Genomic DNA, 22624 nt, shown 5'->3' on the forward strand with positions numbered 1-22624 from the left:
AGCTAGTCTTAAGGTAGAAAGAAACAGGAGCACACATTTTTGGGAAATCTAAACTTCAACGTCCTCATTGTCATGTACGAAATATAGGATATATTCTCCCACCACCATCTAAAAATCTAGGACAACCTCTGCTATTGTGCTAGTTCAAGGAGTGCTTGAGCTCTAGGAGAAAGAACACAGTCACTGTGACAACTGTGAAAACCACTGTGACCAGACTTAGGACTACAACTTCCACCATCCATTAATCCTGTTGGGCATCCACCACCAGATGATCCACATGGGTTACTGCACATGCCCTCCAGACTCTGATTTCTTACCTGATACTATCCATATACTTTCAGTGCCTACGTAACTACTGTTCCCAGTTTCACGATTTAGCGAAGGTATTGACACTTGTTATTTTATCTAACCTGAAAGCTCATACCAATATTATGTTTGATAAATTTCACTATCTTAAATGTAGCGTAAATAATTAATTCAAATGTACTAATTTATTGTGTCTGTTTTAGATTGCCATTTGGAATTGTGCTGCCCATATTCAAATTTTTTTCTTTCTGAAAATCACACCTGTAAGATTGAACAGAGAGCAATTGTCAAAAAAGCAAGCTTAAAATTTCATTTTTTAACAATTGCTGTATCTTGATCGAATTATAGTCAGATATAAGAGAACATTTCATAACTCGTAATTCCAAAGAACACTCACCGAGGGGAGGGGACATTTGCATCTTACAAAACCGGTGCAGATAGAGGCAACTGGGCGGCAATTTGAAAGATGGACAGCCATTTTAGCCATGGCAATGTGGCACAAATAGCAAAAATAGTTGGATGTGCTGGGAAATTTTCAGTTTTTCTATGTCCAAGGGACATGTCAAAAGTTTTGATCAGTTGGGTCTTAGTGCTCAGACCTTGACAGATTGTGAAAATGAGACAGGCTCTGTATCACCTGACGGAGAAGGACTCATTTTATAAATCTATGGAGCTGTCTAGATTTCATAGACAGAGAGTAGGGACCGGATCAGGCAGCAGAAGGATTCTCTCATGGCATATTCCTTAGGACATGCCAAGAGAATTTTTTTTTTATATGATAGGCATGTATTAATCTATTTTTTTACATTCTACATTTTGAAGTTATCATCTAGAAATTATTTATTTATTTATATATACTCTTCCAATAATATTGTGAGTTTTCTAGGTTTTTAGATTTAGAGTGTTACAATTTATAATTTTTTTAAAATGGTTTCTTTTAACATTCCCTAGAGAAAGAAAAAAAAAATGTTTACACACAAATGATATAGTGAATATGGACCAATATCAGTTCAGATATTAATGTATATAAACCAATAATTATAGTATACAGGAATAGCTTTAATCTTCATACAGTATTTACAGGACAATACATAGAATTCTACTTTGAGGATTCTTAATAATTTATTATTTTTAGAATTAAAATGTATACAATCTATTTATAAAGTTGAAATACTTTTACTTTAATATTACTTTTTGTGTTATGGTCAGGCCGTAGAAGTATGATGTAGCATTTAGGAAAAAATACAAAAAACAGCAAGGCTCCATTTGAGGCCAATATAGCAAAGATCTCAACAGCGACCATATATTTACCTTTGGTGCATATATATGTTGGAATAAAAGACATCCAGACACTACAGAATACCAGCATACTGAAGGTAATGTACTGGGCCTCATTGAAAGTGTCTGGAAGCCTTCTAGATATATAAGCAATAATAAAGCTAGAAACTGCTAAAACCCAAACATATGAGATAGCAACATAGAAAGCAACAATGGAGCCTTCATTACATTGTACTATAATTGTTCCAGAAATAGTCTTAGTATCAAGCTCAACAAATGGTGGAGCCCAGATCAGCCAAGATATACATATTAGAAATTCACCCAAAGAGCACAAAATAACAAGTCCGTGGGGTATTCTGGAACCAGCAATTTTTTTAAACCTGCTTCCAGGTTTTGTAGCATTGAAGGCAATGAGAACTGTTGTTGTTTTGCCAAGAACAGAGGAAATGGCGACAGCAAAGATAGAGAAAAAACTTGTTTGTCTCAAGAGACAGGTGAGTTCTTCAGGATGTCCAATAAATAAGAAAGAGAGAAGGAAACATATCATCAAAGACACCAGGAGAACATAGCTCAGGTTCCGGTTGTTGGCTCTGACCAGAGGAGTGTTCCTGTTTTTAACAAAAACCCAGAGCACTGATGTAGTGATTCCGAAGAAGATGGAGGCAATGACCGCTAATGACATCCCTAACTCCTCTTCATAGGATAGGAAATGTAGAGGACGTTTAATACATTTATCTCTCGCGGGATTAGACCATTGATCTTCAGGACATTTTTGACAGGATTCCATAGCTAAAAAATAATTATAGGCTACATTCTATTGTATTATATTATTTTATTTTAGAATGTACATGTGTTTATGGAGAATTTCATGACTTGAATTGAATCTAGTATTTATACATGTACATGAACCATATTCAGTATATTCAGTATTTGTCCAGCTAACACTATATACTGGGGGTTAACTCTTTTACATGATCATATACACCTACAAAGAAATACTGTACCCAGATATAATATAATCACAAAAAGATATTTTATTAATCACAAACAAAAATAAATATAAAAATGCAATAAAATCGCAAAATGAATCAGAACAGATGATTACAGAAAACACATGGGTAAAGTGCATATACTAAAGTGCCGGCATACAACAAGAATGTGCAAAAATGCAAGTGCTACAAATAAAGTGCCTGGCACAATAAATAATTAAGTCTACATATTCAGCAGGGGTTCATTTCAGTAAACAACATATACCAAATGATCATAAACCAATGTCATAGAGAACCCCATTACTGAGACATTACCTAAGGTGCTGGTTCACACAATACCCATGCGGTGCAACTTTATGTTGGATTTGTTCTCCTTGCATGTGTATGCACAGGTCTGAAACACATGTCTGTCTTTTTAATATCTATAGATTTACAGTGAAGACCATCTCCTACGGTGAGATGAGAAAAGGCAGCAAATCAGGTAGCTATCATAGGTCACATGTTTATGACACACGCTGCTCAACTAGCTATCAGGAAGAAAAATAAAGCCTTTTCGAACGTTCCATATCAATGTTTAAATTTCAGTTTTCTATACATGATATTATTTATATTTATATTTAGACCAAGGCATATGAAATTACCTTATGCTACTGTATTCCTACTTCCGTAATGCAATAGACAGTATTTTTTTTTTCTCTATTGCTAAAATTAGGTTTATATACTGCAATTTAGTAAAATGCACAAAAAACACTTACTGAAAAAAAATTGTGATAAATTGGTTACTCTACATACCCGTACCACTTGTTACCTCTCCATCATTACATTGTACACAGTCAAAGCAGCATTCTAGTTTACCAGTCATAAGAGCCTTTCTATAGCCTGGAGAGCATGGATAGCTGCAAAAAGATTGTGGAGTCTAGTAAAAAAAAAAAAAAATTAGATTACTACATCACCTGAAAACTGGAAATGTGAGTCCTTTTTTTCCAACCCAATTATTAACTGGCTGAGACCAGACAGCAGCACAGCCAGTGATTGGCTGAGAAGACTGTAACTCTTGTCTGCAGAGTGACAGCCTGTTTAGACAATCACTGGCCACAGTGCTGTCATATCTCAGTGAGTCACTAATTGGTGTGAAAAAAAAGGCAAAGGGACACAGAAGAGGACACCAGGGGAGCGTGTGCAGGTGAGCAGGTAATTTTTTTTTTTTCTTAGGAATCTTTACGATGAAGCATGCAAAAATTAATTAAGTCAACTAAGCAAATTGTTGCAAACTTCATAGCCAAAGTCAAAGGGGGGGGATTTATGAAGACCGGCATACTTGAATCGCGCACGCCTCTTAGTAAATCCAGACGAGCGCCTGAACCAGCACCCGGCATACCAAATTTGGATCACAATTTACGCCTGTGAGCAGGCAACGCCTCCTCTCCAATTTGCCACGCGGGCAAGGGATATGGCAGGTGAAGGTGCAAATCTTTGCCTTCTCCCTGGTGTTCGCCTTACTGTATTTAGAATTGGACTGGCCTACCAAAACACATTGAAGACAACTGTATGTGTACAGTATGCATCGCTGCACATTCTCTCAACTAGGCTCTCTCCCAGCCGAAAAGACAGAGAGCAGAAAAAGCAAACAGTACTGTAAGCATAGCCTCTCACTGCAGTTTTTAAAGAACTGTCCATGCCACCATTTAAGCCCAGCATACTTAAAAAAATAAATAATAAATAAATAAAGCTAGTATGAAATAAACCAACTAAAATGCACTTGAGACTTATTTTAAAAGCATCTTCTCAAAGACCCAGGTCTTGGCAAAAAAATGTGCCTCCGCAAAAGGTCCAGGAGAAGACTATTTCATTTCAGGTTGAAATGGAGCCATCTACTAGGGGCGTTTTTTATTACTTGATTTGTATGCTATTTTAAATACTGGACAAAAAATTACTCAGTGCGCAAACAGAAATTAATCGGCAGATGGGGCAGGGGTTGAGTCACATGCTCAACTGCATGTGCACTGCCTCTACGTAATCATAAGGCAGTAACGACCAGTTACACAGTTTGCAAGCTGTAATTTTATCTAAACAGGGGTAAATGTAAAGATGTGACAGAGTGGCCAAAGGGGTCATTTGTGTTTGGCCATACCCATGGCCATATGGTCAGCGAAGTTGTTGGATTTGTTGGTGTTTAGCAGCGAATCTACAAGCAGTGGTGTAAATACATGTGGCTACAAAACAAGACATCAGAATTGTGGTCGGAAAAGGATCCTAACTGAGAGGGACCGGAGAAGAGTTTCACGGCTTGTGAATCGAAACCGTTTCAAAACCCGGCGAGAATTGCTTTAGTCAGTGAATGAAGGTCTTTCCCAACCTTTTAGTGAGCGAACATTGCAATGGGTTATCAAAGCCAGAGGTAGGTATTACACCATGTTAAATGATTATTTTCATGATTTATTAAGGGGTAACTAATTTTTTGTCCGGTAAGCTTATCATAACAATAAAAATAACAATCTTAAAAAAAAAAAAAAGCCAATTCCATGATTGCTACCTTATTGAAGGATGGATTCCAGATGATGGCATTATTGTTCATTTGAACTTGATTACAAGAAGATGACCAGCTGCCAACAATGGGTTTTGTTATTTTGCTATTTGAATCTGCAACAAAGTTTAAAATATCGAAATTCCCCTCAACAAATCCTTCATTGTTGATAAAAACTTCTCCACCTGATATGGTCTTTAGTCTGACATGTTTTAAGTAATAATTTAGCTAAAGTGGAAAACATTATCAGATTTTAATAGCGTTAAACCGTGAATATTTCACATTATTCTATTAAAACAGGGTAAGTAGATGTTTCATTTTATAAACATTTTGCTTTCTTTCTTGTAAATAGGGGAAACAAAACTTTACCCTTCTCTACCCCCTCCACCCCCCTCCTTTTACCAAAGTCCTTAGCCATCCCCTGGTTGAACCTAAAGCTACTCTGCTCCCACAATCTGCCTCCCCAAACTACTCGGATAGCTGCTTTTTGAATAGCTGCTTTTAATCCAAGATCTGCCCTGGGGTCCGTTTGGTAGGTGATGCAGTTATTGTCCCCAAAAATCAACTTTTAAACTTGCAGCCCTGTGTCAAATTGGAGTAGCCTAGAGTGTATATGCCATAGAAATACAACACCCCTCCATCCCTCCTCATTACTAGGAAAGCCCCTGGACAGGATTTTTCCTAATTCTCACTTGTCTGAACACTGCACAGGTGCCTTAACAATCCAGCTCATGTGCAGTGTTCACACAGGTGATAAATTGGAGAAATTGTTATGGGGGCATTCCTAATGATGATTAGGGTGGGGAGGAGGGACAGAGGGGTGTCGCAATCTTAGGGCACGGGTACTTTAGTCCACAGCAATTTGACACAGGGCTGCAAGTTTAAAAGTTGTTTTTTAGGACAATAACTGCATCACCTGCCGAACAGACCCCAGGACAGATCTTGGATTAAAAGCAGCTATGCAAATTTTGATAATGAGAGTGAATATCAGGTGATGGATGGGATTATACAGCCAGGAGGAATGGGTTATATTAAGAGGCATATATGCCTATTACATACCCCTTGACTGTAAATTCACATCTATAACCCAAAATTTGTCTTGCGCGGTGAGCAACCTGCACTTTTTTTTCACAAACATTAATTAGAAGTTCCCTGAGGGACTTTCATATACAAAGCACTGATCTCCCATTGAGATAAATGCTGTGTATATAATAGAGTATTGATCCATTAGATCAGTGCTCTATTAGTCTGGTCTTCTGCAGAGCAGATACATAGATTGCTGAATCGGGATCAGCGTCATTCAGATGCTGAGTCCCGGCCTAGCCAGTACAACGAATCCCCCCTCCACAATTGCATCACTCGTGAGTGTGTGTGTGTGTGTGTGGGGGGGGGGGGGGGGTCAAGCCACTAGGCACCAGGGAGAGGGGCTGTGCAGGGCACTTAAATGCAGCTGTCATGTTTGACAGCATTTAACTGTCCTAATTAGCGTGTGTGATTGGCTGCAGAAAGTAGCCAGGATCGCGGTGGTTCAGACCCCTCTCTGAACCTCCCCACTCGCAGCAGTATGTGCTGGTACGTCCTTCTGCGGGAAGGGGTTAATATGTAAAATAAACTAAATTTAAAAAAAAAAACTGTAGTTTTACTACTTTTTGTTTCAGTGAACGTTCGATACTCGTTCCTGGTTTATTTAATTTATTCAGTAAATTCATTTGATGTAGTGCCTCTGAGATTAAATAGACAGCATTATAAATAGTATATGTGTAGCGATAGATATTTTCCCCATCTTTTGATACAAGATTTTTCCACAAGGTATCATCTGCACAACTTTGTTCAATACTGAGTTTATCTTGAACATCCATACATCCAAGACTGAATTGCCAAAAACGAATTAAAAAAACATTGCTTGGCATATTGGCATATGTTGCCTGCAACAAAAAGTTCTGAAATCCTGTCATTTCTCCTGTTTGAACAGTTATTATTAAGGAACCATTGAACTTGTTTATAAAAGTAGAAAATGTCTTATCAATAATGCTATCCATACCAACTGTTGTTATCCATACTTTCCCTGTGACTCCAAATAACCCACTTTCCAGAAAGCCAACAAGTATAATTTCTATAAGGTATAAAATAATAACATTAGCAGAAGAGTTTTTAATTGTTTGCATAACCTTTAGTGCGCTACTATCATGAACCTCTGGATCTATGGAAATAAATGTTAAGAAGTCAACACAAATTCCATGTTTTGCCATTTCTTTTTTAAGTCCAACGCTCGCTAATTGGTTGCTGTCATCATCTGTTGTAATAATCCCAACCCATGTCCAACCAAAGTGGACAAGAAGTCGAATGATGGCATGAAACTGAGATAATTGACTCGGAACAGTACGGTGAAGCAAAGGAAACATTTCTCGGTCACTAAAAATTGAATTAGATGCTCCATAACTTATCTGCGGAATAGAAATATTAATATTACTGATACTTAACTTCTAGGGTATGTGCACACGGAGCAATTCTCGCGGAATTCCGCCCGAATTCCGCCATAAAAAGCGGGCGGAATCCGCGTGGAATTCCGCCCGTGTAAATGCAACATTGCTCTTTCCATAGAGAACAATGGGATTTCCGACTGCCCGTGCACACAGAGTAAATTTCCGTCCGGAATTCCGCGCGGATTCCGCGCAGAATCCGCATTCCGCCCAAAGAATGTACATGTCAATTCTTTGGGCGGATTCCGCTAGAGGAATCCTATAGAAGTCAATGGGGTTTGAATTCCGCTGGTAATTCCGCTTGCATTCCGCTTGATTTCCGCGCGGATTCCGCTCAAATTCCGCTCGAATTCCGCCCGAATTCTGCTCAAATTCTGCCAGAGCAGAATAGGCGAGGAATTTCATGCAGAAATCTTTCAGCTACAATTCCTCGAGAATTGCTCAGTGTGCAAGGGCCCTAAAGGGGTTCTCCAGCGCTACAAAAACATGGCCACTTTTCCCCCTACTGTTGTCTCCAGTTCAGGTACAGTTTGCAATTAAGCTCCATTTACTTCAATGGAACTGAGTTTCAAAACCCCACCCAAACTGGAGACAACAGTAGGGGGAAAGTGGCCATGTTTTTGTAGCGCTGGATAACCCCTTTAAATTCTGCTTGAAAATCCTCCTGTAAAAGAATGAACAGGGCAATGGATCATTGTGTTCAATGGGATTTCTGCTCTGTTGTTTACACTGCAGAATTTCAGCTTGAAATTCCTCCCGTAAAATATGTACGGATGTACATATAAACATTGTGTTCAATGTTTTTTTTTTTTTGTTTTTTTTTTTGCTCTGTTGTTCACACTGCAGAATTTCCAAGCAGAATTTTCAGCTGTAGATCTGCTAGAGGAATCCTATAGAAGTCAATGGGGGGCTTAAATTCAGCTTGAATTCTGCCTGAAAACTTTCTGCTTCAATTCCTCAAGAACTGCTCAGTGTGCACATACCCCTATTCTGCTTCGAGCAAAAAAGTAGCTGAATTTGAGCTGAATTTGGCAATGTGCGAACTGAGGAAGGCTATGTGCACACTGAGCAATTCTCGAGGAATTGTAGCTGAAAGTTTTCAGGCAGAATTCAAGCAGAATTTAAGCCCCCCATTGACTTCTATAGGATTCCTCTAGCAGATCTACAGCAGAAAATTCTGCTCAGAAATTCTGCAGTGTGAACAACAGAGCAGAAAACCCATTGAACACAATGGGACTTTGCTCTGCACATTTTTTACGGGAGGAATTTCAAGCTGAATTTCAAGCTGAATTTCAAGCTGAATTCCTCGCCTTTTCCTCAGTGTGCACATAGCCGAAGGCTTGAAATCCCTCACGTAAAATATGTACAGAGCAAAGTCCCATTGTGTTCAATGGGTTTTCTGCTCTGTTGTTCACACTGCAGAATTTCCAAGCAGAATTTTCTGCTGTAGATCTGCTAGAGGAATCCTATAGAAGTCAATGGGGGGCTTAAATTCTGCTTGAATTCTGCCTGAAAACTTTCAGCTACAATTCCTCGAGAATTGCTCAGTGTGCACATAGCCGAAAAGTCGAATTAGGTGAGGAATTGAAGATGAATTTTAGCTTGAAATTCCTCACGTAAAATATGTACAGTGCAAAGTCCCATTGTGTTCAATGGGTTTTCTGCTCTGTTGTTCACACTACAGAATTTCCGAGCAGAATTTTCTGCTGTAGATCTGCTAGAGGAATCCTATAGAAGTCAATGGGGGGCTTGAATTCTGCCTGAAAACTTTCTGCTTCAATTCCTCGAGAAGTGCTCAGTGTGCACATACCCCACAAAGCGGAAATCGAGCGGAATGCAAGCGGATTTCAAGCAGAATTTCAAGCCCCATTGACTTTATAGGATTCCTCTAGCGGAATCCGCCCAAAGAATTGACATGTCAATTATTTGTGCGGAAATGCGTATTCCGCGCGGAAATTTACTCTGTGTGCACGGGCAGTCGGAAATCCCATTGTTCTCTATGGAAGGAGCAATGTTGCATTTACACGGGCGGGATCCCGCCCGCTTTTTATGGCGGAATTCGGGCAGAATTCCGCTAGAATTTCTCAGTGTGCACATACCCCAATTCCTCGTCTTTTGCTCAGTGTGCATGACGCCTACATGTCAATTCCTTGGGCAGAAAGTGGATCAGCGGCGGAAGATACTGCTCAGAAATTCTGCAGTGTGAACAACAGAGCAGAAATCCTTTGAACGCAACGGAACATTGCTCTGTACGTATTTTACGGGAGAAATTTCAAGCTGAATTAAGAGCGGATTCCTCTTCAATTCCTTGTCTAATTCCCCACCTATTCCTCAGTGTGAACCCACCCTCACAGAAAAGGCTGGCCTTAGTGATTACTTTCTTGTCATAGCTTTAGTACTCGAGGGAAGAGTAACCACTTAAGTGCACTAGACCAAGAATTGTAGGAAATATTCCCCTAGATATGCCTTACTGCCAGAAATGTAAGAATGTTAGTGTTAGCCCCATCACTGTCCTTGACAAAGGCTTTACATTTAAAAAAAAAATCTCTTTAAATTTAAAATTTAAAACAGAAAACACAGAGCAGCCATTTCTCCCTCCAGATTCTTTCCCTTTAAATCACCCACCCTATGGGCGGGTTCACACTACGGAATTCTCGTGGACAATGTCCGCGGAATTCCGTCAGCTGTCCGCCCGCACATCTGGGCGCCTTTTCGCCAGCCCTATAGACACCATTCTATGGGCCGGCGTATTCCGCTAACGCAGGCCCATAGAATGGTGTCTATGGAGCCGGCGGAAAAGCGCGTGCCTGTGCAGGCGGACAGCTGACGGAATTCCGCAGACATTGTCCGTGAGAATTCCGTAGTGTGAACCCGCCCTATGTCTGATGAGAGAGAGGAAAAGGGGGGGTGGGAAGAAAGAAAGAAAAAAAGGGAAACATTTTTATGGTAGTTCTGTTTCTAATTTATCCTATTTACTCCAAATCTGTTTTCTTTTCTCCTTCCCTAGTACGTATAAAATGATTTTTTTTTTTAATTATATACTTCTTGTAACCAGATTTAACCAGTTCTGGACAGTAATGGCCATTGTACAGCTCAAAACTTTGCAACAAGCACAATGGGGAAAGATTACCCCCACTCATGTCTGCCATTCCACTCTCAAGGTTTTTAGTGTTACTGTAAGAATAATATATGGGCATAAAAATGGTTTTAAAATCATAGCTTTGTTCAAAATCAAATGGTTGTAAAATGATGGCATATTGATAGGATACTTTCAATGATTATCAATGGACATGAGAAATATGGTATACTGATGCGTCCAGGTACTGTATTGAAGTTTCCTGCATGGTAGGTGGCCGGGGTACTGTTATGTGGGGAAAACTGGGAAGAGGATGCAGCATTTCAGAAATCATTTCCATTAGTGATAGAGGTACCATTGAACGTACAGTGAGTGCATACCTCAGTAATATGACCAGTGGTAATGGTTAGGGATTAGCAAATCGGCCGAGGTTCGGGTTCGTATGAACCTGAACTATCGGCTTCTGATTCCTGCTGTCTGCCCGCTCCGTGGAGAGGGTGGATACAGCCTGAGGACCGCCTGGAAAACTGGGATACAGCCATAGCCATAGGCATAGGCTGTATCCCAGTTTTCTAGGCAGTCCTCAGGCTGTATCCACCCTCTCCATAGAGCGGGCAGACATCGGGAATCAGAAGCAGATAGTTCAGGTTCATACGAACCCGAACCTCGGCCGATTCGCTCATCGCTAGTAATGGTGGTCTTGCAGTTGTTCTACTTCATTTGGATAGTAACTAAAAAACATGTATTTTGCTAGCTCCTCATCTATATAAACTACCTGTGGGTATCCATAAAGATGACTTAGTTTGGCTATAGTATAGGTAGAAGATGATAACAAGTGTCCGACTATAGCAATTGTCTTTGTATTCTTTTGACTCCTTTGGCAGTTACAGACGTAGTTTGGGATGGGTTCCGGGTTCTTTGAAATAATGTTCAGGACACTTTTTACAGCCAGATTTTCACTGGTACAAGAGTCATAAACCTGTAATCCTAATGTAATATTAGGAAGAATTTCATGGCTGTTGTTAATCTCTTCAATGGCAAAAATAAAGGCCAATAAATGTTTCAAGTACTCATATGATGTCCTGCAATAGAAAGCTGTGTAGTAATGTTGCAAAAAAAAAAAAAAAAAAAAAAAGAATAGCAATACCAAGCACTTAAAGTGAACCTTACCCTTTCCGACGAGTCCCATTCCTGGAGCTGGTCCCGGGACAAAGATATCAGCACCCGAAGCTGCGCGCGCCGCTGAGATGAGTCCGACGCCCATAGAGAATGACAGCTCCAGTTATTCTCTTTGGACGTCGGACTCATCTCAGTGGCGCGTGCACGGCTTCTGGCACTGATATCTTCGTCCTGGGACCGTCTCCAGGAACGGCATTTGTCGGAAAGGGTAAGTATCTGGGGGCTGAACCGGGGGTCGGGCAGGCTCTGTGCCCTTGTCCCTGGTGACAGGTTCCCTTTAAAGGAAAACTTAAGAAAAATAGAAATTTACCATCTTAGCATTAGGCTGGTGAGAATAAACAGCAGTCTTGGTTTCCCAGCCTTCTGGGCACTCCATTTCTCTAATACAGGGTAATTTCTGTTTCTCCCCAGTGTGACCCCCCCCCCCCATTCACACTTGGGTATGTTTGTGGTCTAGGCAGAAAAATGTGATAATGTGGGTCTCCAGCTTCTTAACCCCTTAAGGACCGGGCCTGAAATGGCCTTAAGGACCGAGACAAATTTTGTGAATATGACTTGTGTTACTTTATTCATTAATACCTTGGAAGAATCTGGCTGATTCTGAGAACGTTTTCTCGAGACATATGGTACTCTACATTTCTGGTAAATTGGAGTTGACACTTATAACGAATCTTTATGAATAAACCCAAAATAATGTGAAAAATTGTGAAAAAATGCATTTTTCCAACTTTGAAACTTTTCTGCTTATAGAAAAAATAGTTATGCCACATAAATTATACATTAATTAGCATTAGCAATATGTCTACTTTATGTTGGCGGCATTTAATACACTATCTTTCATTTTTTTAGACAATAGAAAGCTTAAAACATTAGCAGCAATTTTGCTAATTTTTAGTAAAATTTAAAAATCAGATATTTTTAGGGACCTGTTCAGGTTTGGGCTATGTTCACACTACGTATACTTCCGGCTGTAGTGTGAACCGCGAATATACGCCCGTAGTTTTGAGGTTGATGCGTTTGCTTGAAAGTATACGATATACGGCTGCACAATACACACTACGTATGAGACTACGGCCGGATCGTATACGGCGCTGTGAAAAATGAACAAGACCATTGTTTGAGGGCGGAACTGTTCCAACTCACGGCCGTGGATTTCCATGCGGTCCGGTACGGAGTACTTATTTCAGCCAAATTGAACTTGATTTTTAGATCCAAAAGGTTCTGTGAGTTTTATTGGGCTGGGCGAAGATTTCCAAGTAAATGACCTGTTTCAGATCGCTTCGAAACAAGCTAGGGAAGCATAACTATACTACGGGCGTATGTTCGTGGTTCGCCTGCATGTTCGCTATCCGGCCGCATGTCTATTTTTCCCACGGCCGTACTTTCAGCCGCACATGTCCGGCTGCGTACGAACTACGGCCGGACTCATACGTATTGTGAACATAGCCTTAAAGTGTATTTGAGGGGACTGTATGTTAGAAAGCCCCACAAAGCACCCCATTTCAGAAACTGCACCCCCCAAACTCTGCAAAAGCACATCCAGAAAGTTTTTAACCCTTTAGGGGAGTCACAAAAATAAAAGCTAAGGGGGACATTTATCAAACTAATTACGCCTGTTTTTAGTCTAATATATCTAGTTTGCGCTCAAAATAAATCTTATATGAATTTATGAAGTTTTTTTTAACAAAACTATCCAAATTAGATGCGACTCTTTGAATTAGATTTTTTGTTGTTAATTAGACCGAAAGTGCTCCAGAATTCTTTTTTAGCTTAATTTATTAACTGCACAATTTTTAAAAAAGTCGCATATATTGGCGCATCGCTACGTCTGCTCCGAACCAGGTGAATTTATTAGACTAATTAAAAGACCATTATTTTTAAGACACATTTACTATGCTATTAGACAATTTACATAAATTTGACTAAACACATTAGATTGGAAATTATGCCAAAACATCTTTGACAAAATCGTGTATTTAGATTTGTTAGTAAAAACCCCCCTAAGTGTGTGAAAAATTAGAAAATTTTAGTTTTCTGTGCAGATATTTTATTGTAATCCAATGTCTTTCATAATTGTAAACCTATTACCAGAGAAATGCACCACAATATTGATTGCCCCGTTTCTGCAGTCTATAGAAATACCCCATATGTGGCCCTATTGCGCTATTTGACGCAACCAAAAGACTCAGATATAAAGGAGCGCCTAGTGAGTTTCAACGCCTCCGTTATATTTGGTCATTTTTGACTGTACCACTTCAGGTTGGCAGAGGCTCCGGGGTGCCAAAACATATAAAACACCCCTAAAGGGACACCATTTAGAAAACTTCACCCCTCAAGGAATGTAACAAGGGGTGCGGTGAGCATTTGGACCCCACAGGTGCTTCACAGATTTTCTGAACAACACTAAAACGTTGTTCTAGCCTTCAATTTTTCATAAGGAGATTAAAAAAAACCAAAAAAAAAAACTATCGTGTAGCGCAGTTTCTTCCGAGTACAGAAATACCCCACATGTGAACATAAAGTGCCAAGTGGGCGGAGGACGAGCCTCCAAAGGGAAGGAGCGCCAATTGGCCCTTAGAAACTGTCAAAACACTGGACACCCCACACAAGTGACCCCATTCTGGAAACTACACCCCTCAAGGAATCTAACAAGGGGTGCACTGAGCATATGGACCCCACTGGTGATGGGCACAAATGTGGAACAATGTGACGTGAAAGGGAAAATTTTCATTTTTTCTCTTTCACGGTACAAATTTGGCCGGTATCAAGGGGACCATATCCTCTTTGAGCCCCTTGTTAGATTCCTTTAGGGGTGTAGTTTGCAGAATGGGGTTTTCCAGAATGGGGTCTTGGCAGCATGAGGGCTTTGTAAATGCGCCATGGCGTTCATCATCCATTCTGGCCAAATCCAGCCTCCAAAATCCAAATGGTGCTCCTTCCTTTTGGAGGCTTGCCCTGCGCCCACATGGCGCTTTATGTCCACATGTGGGGTATTTATGGACTCAGGGGGAATTGCTCTATACATTTTGTGTTTTTTTTAACCCCTTGGGGAAAATAAACAATTCAAGGCTAAACCAACATTATAGTGTAAAAAATGTAATATTTCATTTTCACTCCACATTGTTACACATTTGTGCCCGTCACCAGTGGGGTCCATATGCTCACTACACCCCTTGTTACATTCCCTGAGGGGTGTAGTTTCCATAATGGGGTCACTTGTGGGGGGTTTCAACTTGGCAACACAGAGGCCTTTTAACCTCTTAACGAAGCATGACGGGTATACCCGTCATGCGGCCGTTAATAGTAAACAGAGAGCGCGGTCCCCGGTTGCTAAGTGCAGCAAGGGACCGCGTGTATTAGCCGGCGCGGCTGATCGCCGCGGCCGGCTAATTAACTATACAAATGCCGCTGTCAAAGCTGACAGCTGCATTTGAATAGCAGCTGTGCCCCCTCTCCCTGGTGTCCAGTGGGGGATCTCCCCCCCCGCGATGCGATCGCGGAGGGGAGATCCGTTCTAATGAGCCGGCCGGGGCTCAGCATCGGAATGACGCTGATCCCGGCTCGGCAATCTATTCAGATGGTCTGCAGCAGACCATTATAATAGAGCACCGATCTGATGGATCATTGCTCTATTATATACACAGGATTGATCTCAATGGGAGATCAGTTCTGTGTATATAGAAGTCCCCCAGGGGGCTTCATATTACTGTAAGGGAAAGTTAAAAAAAAGTGTTTTTATTAATAAAAAATCCCCTCCCCTAATAAAAGTCTGAATCACCCCCCTTTTCCCATTTTACAAATAAAAATAAATAAATAAATAAACATGTTTTTTATCACCGCGTGCGTAATTGCCCGAACTATTAATTAATCACATTCCTGATCTCGCACGGTAAACGGTGTAAGCGCAAAAAAATCCCAAAGTGCAAAATTGTGCATTTTTGGTCGCATCAAATCCAGAAAAAATGTAATATAAAGCGATCAAAAAGTCGGATATGCGCAATCAAGGTACCGATAGAAAGAACACATCATGGCGCAAAAAATGACACCTCACACAGCCTCATAGACCAAAGGATAAAAGCGCTGTAAGCCTGGGAATAGAGCGATTTTAAGGAACCTATATTTGTTAACAATGGGTTTAATTTTTTACAGGCCATCAGATACAATAAAAGTTATACATGTTGTATATCGTTTTAATTGTAATGACTTGAGGAACATATATAACAACTAAGTTTTTCCATAGGACACACGGCGTAAAAATGAAGCCCCCCCAAAGAAAAATAATTGTGTTTTTTTTTTCAATTTCACTGCGCATATAATTTTTTTCTGGTTTCGCAGCATATTTTATGGAAAAATTCAGCCTGTCATTGCGAAGTACAATTAGTGACGCAAAAAATAAGGGCTCAAGTGGGTCTGTAGGTGTAAAATGCAAGTGCTATGGCCTTTTAAGCACATGGAGGAAAAAACGAAAGTTAGCACGGTCCTTAAAGGGTTAAATGCAACAAGGCCCTTGAAATCAATTCCAGCCAAATCTAGTCTCCAAAAGCCAAATGGCAATTCTACCCTTTGGAGCCTTACCCTGCATTCGCATGCCGCTTTATGTCCACATGTGGGGTATTTTCGTACTCAGGGGAAATTGCTCTACACATTTTGTGTTTTTTTTTTTTATCTTTTAACACCTTGTGAAAATGAAAAAATCAAGATCAATGATTTAGTGTAAAAAAAAAAAAAAAAAAAATTACACTAAATGTTGATCCAGCCTAGATTTTTTTTCTTTTCCCACAAGGGGTTAAAAAAGAAAATGAACACAAAACATGTAGGGTTATTTCCCCTGAGTACGAAAATATCCCACATGTGGACATAATGTGCCATATGGGCACAGGGCAAGCCACCAAAGGGACAGAGAACCATTGAGAGGCTGGAATGGAGGATGGAGGCAATGTCACAATTACAAAGCCCCTGTGCTGCCAGGACAGTAGAAACCCCCCCACAAGTGACCCCATTCTGGAAACTACACCCCATAAGGAATCTAACAAGGGGTGCAGTGAGCATATGAACCCCACTGGTGACGGGCACATATATAGAACATGTGTTGTGGGAAAAAAATTACATTCTTTTCATTTGCCTGTCACCAGGGGGCCATATCCCCGCTGCACCCCTTGTTAGATTCCTTATGGGGTGTAGTTTCCAGAATGGGGTCACTGTTGGGGGATTTCTACCATCCTGGCAGCACAAGGGTTTGTAATTGCATCATGGCAAGCCTCTAATGGGAATGATGGTCATACCTATTTAGTTGGGTAATGGGACAATTTTTTATTTATTTGCAGGTATTATGCCAATGATTATTTTATATGGTTGAAAAGGACAGGAGTCTTTCAAATTCAACCTGTCTTGATCCAGAGGAAGGCAAAAAACCCTCCTGACTCCAAAATGGTAATCAGAATAATCCCTGGATCAACGTGACCCCTGAAACAGAAATCAGGGAAATAATTTAGAAAATGTAGAACTCCAATGACGTGTGGTACGCCTTGAAGCGATCCTTTATGCAAAGGCCAGGGTGATCAGGACAGGTGTCACAGTGGAACATGGTGTCCTTCCTGATCCCAGTGTTACGCCACACTCTGCACTTCTTCTGGGGTCTCCAATTTTCCAGTGTGCGGGACGTCACCTGGAAAATGTTGCCCTAGTGCGACACGGGGTCCTTCATATCCAGAAGCACTGGATCCGCTCCATGGCTGTTAAATATTAGGGCTTTAATTACTGCTTCTGATATTTTGGGATTGTGCCACAAGATACAGTGGTTAACCACCCACCGTGCCGATGAGCAGAGATGGCCTGCTATACATTATAGCAGGCCTTTTTCCCCGATCGTTGTGTGTGTACACACAGCGATCGGGGAAACCACGTAAATGTAGTTGTTAAGGGGTTAAAAATTAATTCCTTTATTATGGCATAAACTACTAAAAAACCAAACAGCTTAAAAAAAATCCAACGCGTTGCGAGGTACTTCCTCTTAATCAAGGCAAATGTTGCTGGCATTTAACAACATATACAGTATATATGTTTGCAGATGGAACACCCCCAGCCTAAATCCAGCCCACAGCAGTGGGATCACCTGACCTGGAGAAGCCACATAACCCGCTTACAGGAAAACATGAAATGGACTAAACGAAAAGAAAAACCAATAAACATAATATAGATCACTTCTGTAATTTAATTCTTTAGGGAATTTAGTATCAAAATTAACAGTCCAAAACAGACGTAACCAATCTCCCCCTCTAGCTGGTTTATTAACTAATTCTATAACACTAACCTTAAGACTACTCGTATCTCCGTTATAACGAAAATGCTTAGGAACACCCGACATGGATTTTCTTTAGTAGGATTCCGTCACTGGTCTAATGTCACTCAGATTTTCCCCCATGCGGACCTTAAATTTTCTTTTACTAGACCCTATATACTGTAAATTGCATGTTGTGCAATGCACTAAATAAAATGTTTGGTTAGTGGAGCAGTTGGCAAAACATCTATTCCCTTTCGCCCCATTGGCATCACAACATATGGGGCATTATCGCCCCTGCGAGCCCCTGAAACAAAGGAATATTTAATGAATTAACTCACAAAAACTTTAATCCCCTCCCATACAGCAGTCTTTTTTTCTTCGAATAGGTCTTATCTCAGCATCTGGAAGATCTTTCAATCTTGGTGTCGCGCTAGACAGTTGGATGCCCTTAAACCTTCTAATGCTCATTTGTTGGAATTTTTTCTGGAAGGGTTTGACAAAGGATTAACACCTACTGTAGTTCCATCAAAGTACAGATTGCTTTGGGCAACACATCTTATCTCTTTGGTCAGCACCTGTTAACACTTGTTATTCTGATACAACATGGGTAAGTATTTACAGATAATACCACAAATGTCACTATAATGGGGACTATAACTGGTGGAAAAAGTTAAAGGGTGTCCTGTGTAATGTTCTATACTTTCTTACTTCTCCCTCTTTTTCCTGATGTCTGACTTGTCTAACAGGTGATGCAACCTGCTATGGTGCATGCTTGTTTAACCCCTTAATGACCGAGGGCATACATTTACGCCCTCATTGCCTGTGACTTAACGCAGGAGGGCATAAATGTACTCCCTGGTGCGGTCCCAGGCTATGGAGCGGGCTCACTAGCTGAGCCCTCCCCACAGCGGGTGAGGACTGGCTGCTATCTGCAGCCAGGTCCTCACCCTCAATGGCGGGCCGCGGCATTTAAGTATAGGTGACCGGAGCATCTCCGGTCACTTAGCTATCAGGACCCCTGCAGCATGTCTGCAGGGGTCCCGATTGAATTTCCTGACTGCCGGAGGTCCTCTCCTTACCTCCATTCAGTCTTCTGTTTGGTGTTCTGATTCAGCCTGCCACATTAGCAGTAAAAAAGTTTTACTGCTAATAAAAATAGTAAAATGTTAGAAAACCTAGTAAACCTGCAAATTGCTGTGTTCAGACCGACCTATAGAATAAAGAAAAAAATGACCCCAACCCCCCCCCCCCCAAAAAAAAAAAAAAAAAAAAAAATTGCGGAATCGCATTCTTTGACACAAATTCACCCTATAAATTATATTTTGGGGGTTCCATCATTCATTTTATGGCAGATTGAACGATGCCATTACAAAGTACAGCTGCTCCTGAAAAAAAAACAAGCCCTCACATGGCCCTGTAGGTTGAAAAATTAAAGCGTAATGGGTCTTAGAAGGCGAGGAGGAAAAACGAAAACAAAAAAAATTACAATTGGCCCGGTCCTTAAGGCCATTTCAAGCTCTGTCCTTAAGGGGTTAATTACATACTGGTTATATTCTCTCCTTTTAAATCTATCTTCTAGATCTCAAGCACTAATATAAGACATAGAATCTGAACAATTACGTCTTATTCTAATGATTTCTCCTATCGGGAGATTTCTTGTAACTTAAAACTTAATGTAAGATCTAAAAATGAAATTGCTTACTGGTCAAATTGAAACATAAAATTTAAATTTAAAGTGTTGCCATTGATATAACTAACAAAATCTTTATCTTAATTCTTCGTCTCTTGCCATATTAGGAGGAGGTTGTCGATGCATCACCCGTACCAGGCAATCATGCCCAGGTTGTGAGTACTGTGAAGGACGACCTCCTACCAATAAACCATATGAAGGTTGACAAGGGACAGAGAAAAAGCTTGGGCCCATTTGGCAGTCAGTTAACTGCAAATAATAAACATCCATGAACTGAAAAAAAAATATTTGACAACAAAAATTCCATGATCAAAATATAATCCTGTAGAACCAAATTGTAGTTACTGTATTTCTGTAGGTGGAAAGTGAGTGCTATGACAGCTAATTCATGTGGTATACTAGGATACAGTGCGGTAACATCGCAAGATAACCAAGATGCAGTTTTCACAATAGGCAACTTGTCAATATTAACTGCGAGACTTTTGCTATCCCTAATGTATTCAAATCTTCTCTTGGCTAAAGGCTGTAGTAAATCGTCAAGCCATATACACAATCGCTCTTGTAGGAAGCTTATGCCTGAGACTATGGGATGAAAAGGTTTGGGGAAAAGTATTTTTATAAGTATTTAAGTATTTTTTTTATTTTAGGCAAAGCGTGTATGCATTGCATTGAAGTCAATTAAATTGCGGCAAAACAGCCTTTTTTTTTTTAATTGACATCTTTTCTGTTTTTTTCAACGTTGTGTGAACATAGCCAAAAGCTGACATTTTTAATACATATTTACAGCAGTAATTATTAAAATACAGCCATATTTTTGTCACAAATTTTTTTGAATGAACATAGCCTAGAACTGTTCGAAAAAAACTTTTTTTATTTTTTTTCAAGCCCGGGTTCACACATCGTAACTAAATGCCCGGATCACATAACGGCCAATGTCAGTGAAGATCACCCCAGCCGGTACAGTAGTACGTGCGCCTGTATCCCAATTCACTATAGCTGACAATGGAGAGTGCGGCCGGAGCCGCACTCTCCACTGTGTGAGCTGTCAGTGTTGTGCGGCCACTATTCAATGAATAGCAGCGCCACAAAACTGACATGTCCGTTTTTCATGCGGCCACTAGGGATTCCCTTCACTAAAGTGCAACTTAAATTTTGTGTTAATCACGGCCGATTGTGCAAATCGGCAACAACGGTAGTGATTAATACAAAAGTTACATTGTGTGGATATAACCTAAAACTGTACAATGCACCAAACTAATGACAGAGTTAACCACTTTCAAATATTAAGCTGCCAGGAACAGCTGAAAATATAGGCAGGTTGCACAGAATTTTGGATAGCAGTTTGTCCCAATTTTGTTAAAAAATGAAGGAGTGAAACAACACAGAGAAAAACTGTAATGGAAAGATTTGCCACTTTTTTTTTCTTTTGGATCTACTTTAGTAAAACTACTGACCAAAGTGAGATGTAAACCATATGTCACTAAATCATACAACAAAACAACAATAACAACAACAACAACAATACAATCTATACAATTTTATTGTTTTTTTCTGACCACTTTAGGATTTATTTGATTATAGGATTTGATTTTTTTTTATTTTTTTTTTGGGAGGGGGCGGGGGGCATCACTATGCCCACTTTATCTGGTTAAAATGGGATTTTAGGGTCATTTAAATTTCTTCTTGTAAAGTCTAACAATTTGCTAAAATTTGGGGCATAATAGCGTTGCATAATTTGCCATTAAACTGTTAGTATGGGAGTAGTTAATCTAGGCATGTGCCTGTGAACCCACCCTTAGGGTCAAATGACAAATTCAAGCTTGCTGAGTCTGTAGGTTTAGTACTGTTGCCTTAAAATACATACCCCATGCAGGAGCCGGTGTCAGGCCTCTCGGAAAAGTCTAATGTCTCCTGATTATGTATGAGAAGGATTTGTAAAATACCAGCAATGATGACATCTCCATTTCTAGAGTAACCCGTAGGTGATTCCTTGTCATAGTTAAGGAGCTTACATCCTAAGTCATTCTTAGAACATAATGATACTGTGAGAAAAATGATAAGGATTACAGCAAGAGACTTTAAAAGCTTCAGAACGTCAAACAAAAGAATTGTTTCAGAACGGGTTGTGTCCATCTCATGTTTCTCTCAGTGTTCTCTATAGCCATCAGCTTGAAATGCAATGTGTATGACAGGTAGTCTGCCCAGACTTATACAGAACTGTACAGCTTATCTTCTCCTTATAAATCTATTTTATTCCCTTGCTGTTTGGTACAAGTTGCTATTTCTAATATGCATATAATTTTGACTACTTTGCACTCTCACTTTTTTTTTTTACCGTTGTTGTTAAAAGTTAGAAATCCTAAATAATTTTCAGATTTTAATAAATTTGCTTATAGACTAGGTACTCCTACAAAACTTCTGCACTAAACTTAGGTCAGATAGAAATTTGTTTTCAAATCTGTTTTCGAGTCTGTGAATTCCAGTAAAAATTTATTTCCCCAACATTTACTTCCGCTTTTTGAGGCCAATGGGTGCACACCATATATATATATATATGTCCATTGCTGCCTAGGAATCCCGGCCAGAGCGTATACACATAGTTTGATCGTTCGCTGCTTTTACACGTACGATTATCGTTTGAATTCGATTGTTATCACGCAAATTTGCACGATAATCGTTACATGTAAACGCACCTTAAAGCTTAGGGGGAACATTGGTGACTGGCTTAATGGGGATTAATAATTGCTTACTTCTGGAAAGGATTTATTATTAAATATTTTAGTCCGTTTAGTTTGTGATCATAATGTAGGTTGGTCATCTAT

General features: G+C 40.0%; 1 protein-coding gene across 1 annotated transcript; it reads right to left on the reverse strand.

The window, feature by feature from the left end:
• Nucleotides 1-1459: 1459 nt before the first annotated feature.
• Nucleotides 1460-21935, reverse strand: LOC138770491 (vomeronasal type-2 receptor 116-like). Its single transcript, XM_069949597.1, has 6 exons — nucleotides 21746-21935; nucleotides 11429-11640; nucleotides 6891-7541; nucleotides 5107-5325; nucleotides 3366-3489; nucleotides 1460-2373 (listed from the first exon to the last, which is right to left on the reverse strand). Exons 1-6 carry the CDS (start codon nucleotides 21933-21935, stop codon nucleotides 1460-1462), a joined length of 2310 nt encoding a protein of 769 aa, XP_069805698.1.
• Nucleotides 21936-22624: the final 689 nt, after the last annotated feature.

The sequence above is a fragment of the Dendropsophus ebraccatus genome, chromosome 13, assembly GCF_027789765.1.
Source record: "Dendropsophus ebraccatus isolate aDenEbr1 chromosome 13, aDenEbr1.pat, whole genome shotgun sequence".
Classification (NCBI taxonomy): domain Eukaryota; kingdom Metazoa; phylum Chordata; class Amphibia; order Anura; family Hylidae; genus Dendropsophus; species Dendropsophus ebraccatus.

What these genes read in the sequence shown, in the direction of transcription:
- LOC138770491 (XM_069949597.1), bottom strand. Translation starts at nt 21,935, where the DNA reads ATGGACACAACCCGTTCTGAAACAATTCTTTTGTTTGACGTTCTGAAG. An exon ending in ATACCTTGTGGAAAAATCTT is followed by an intron (nt 5,326 to 6,890) that starts GTATCAAAAGAT and finishes TTTCCACTTTAG; the next exon opens with CTAAATTATTACTTAAAACA. An exon ending in GGAATCCATCCTTCAATAAG is followed by an intron (nt 3,490 to 5,106) that starts GTAGCAATCATG and finishes TTTTTTTACTAG; the next exon opens with ACTCCACAATCTTTTTGCAG.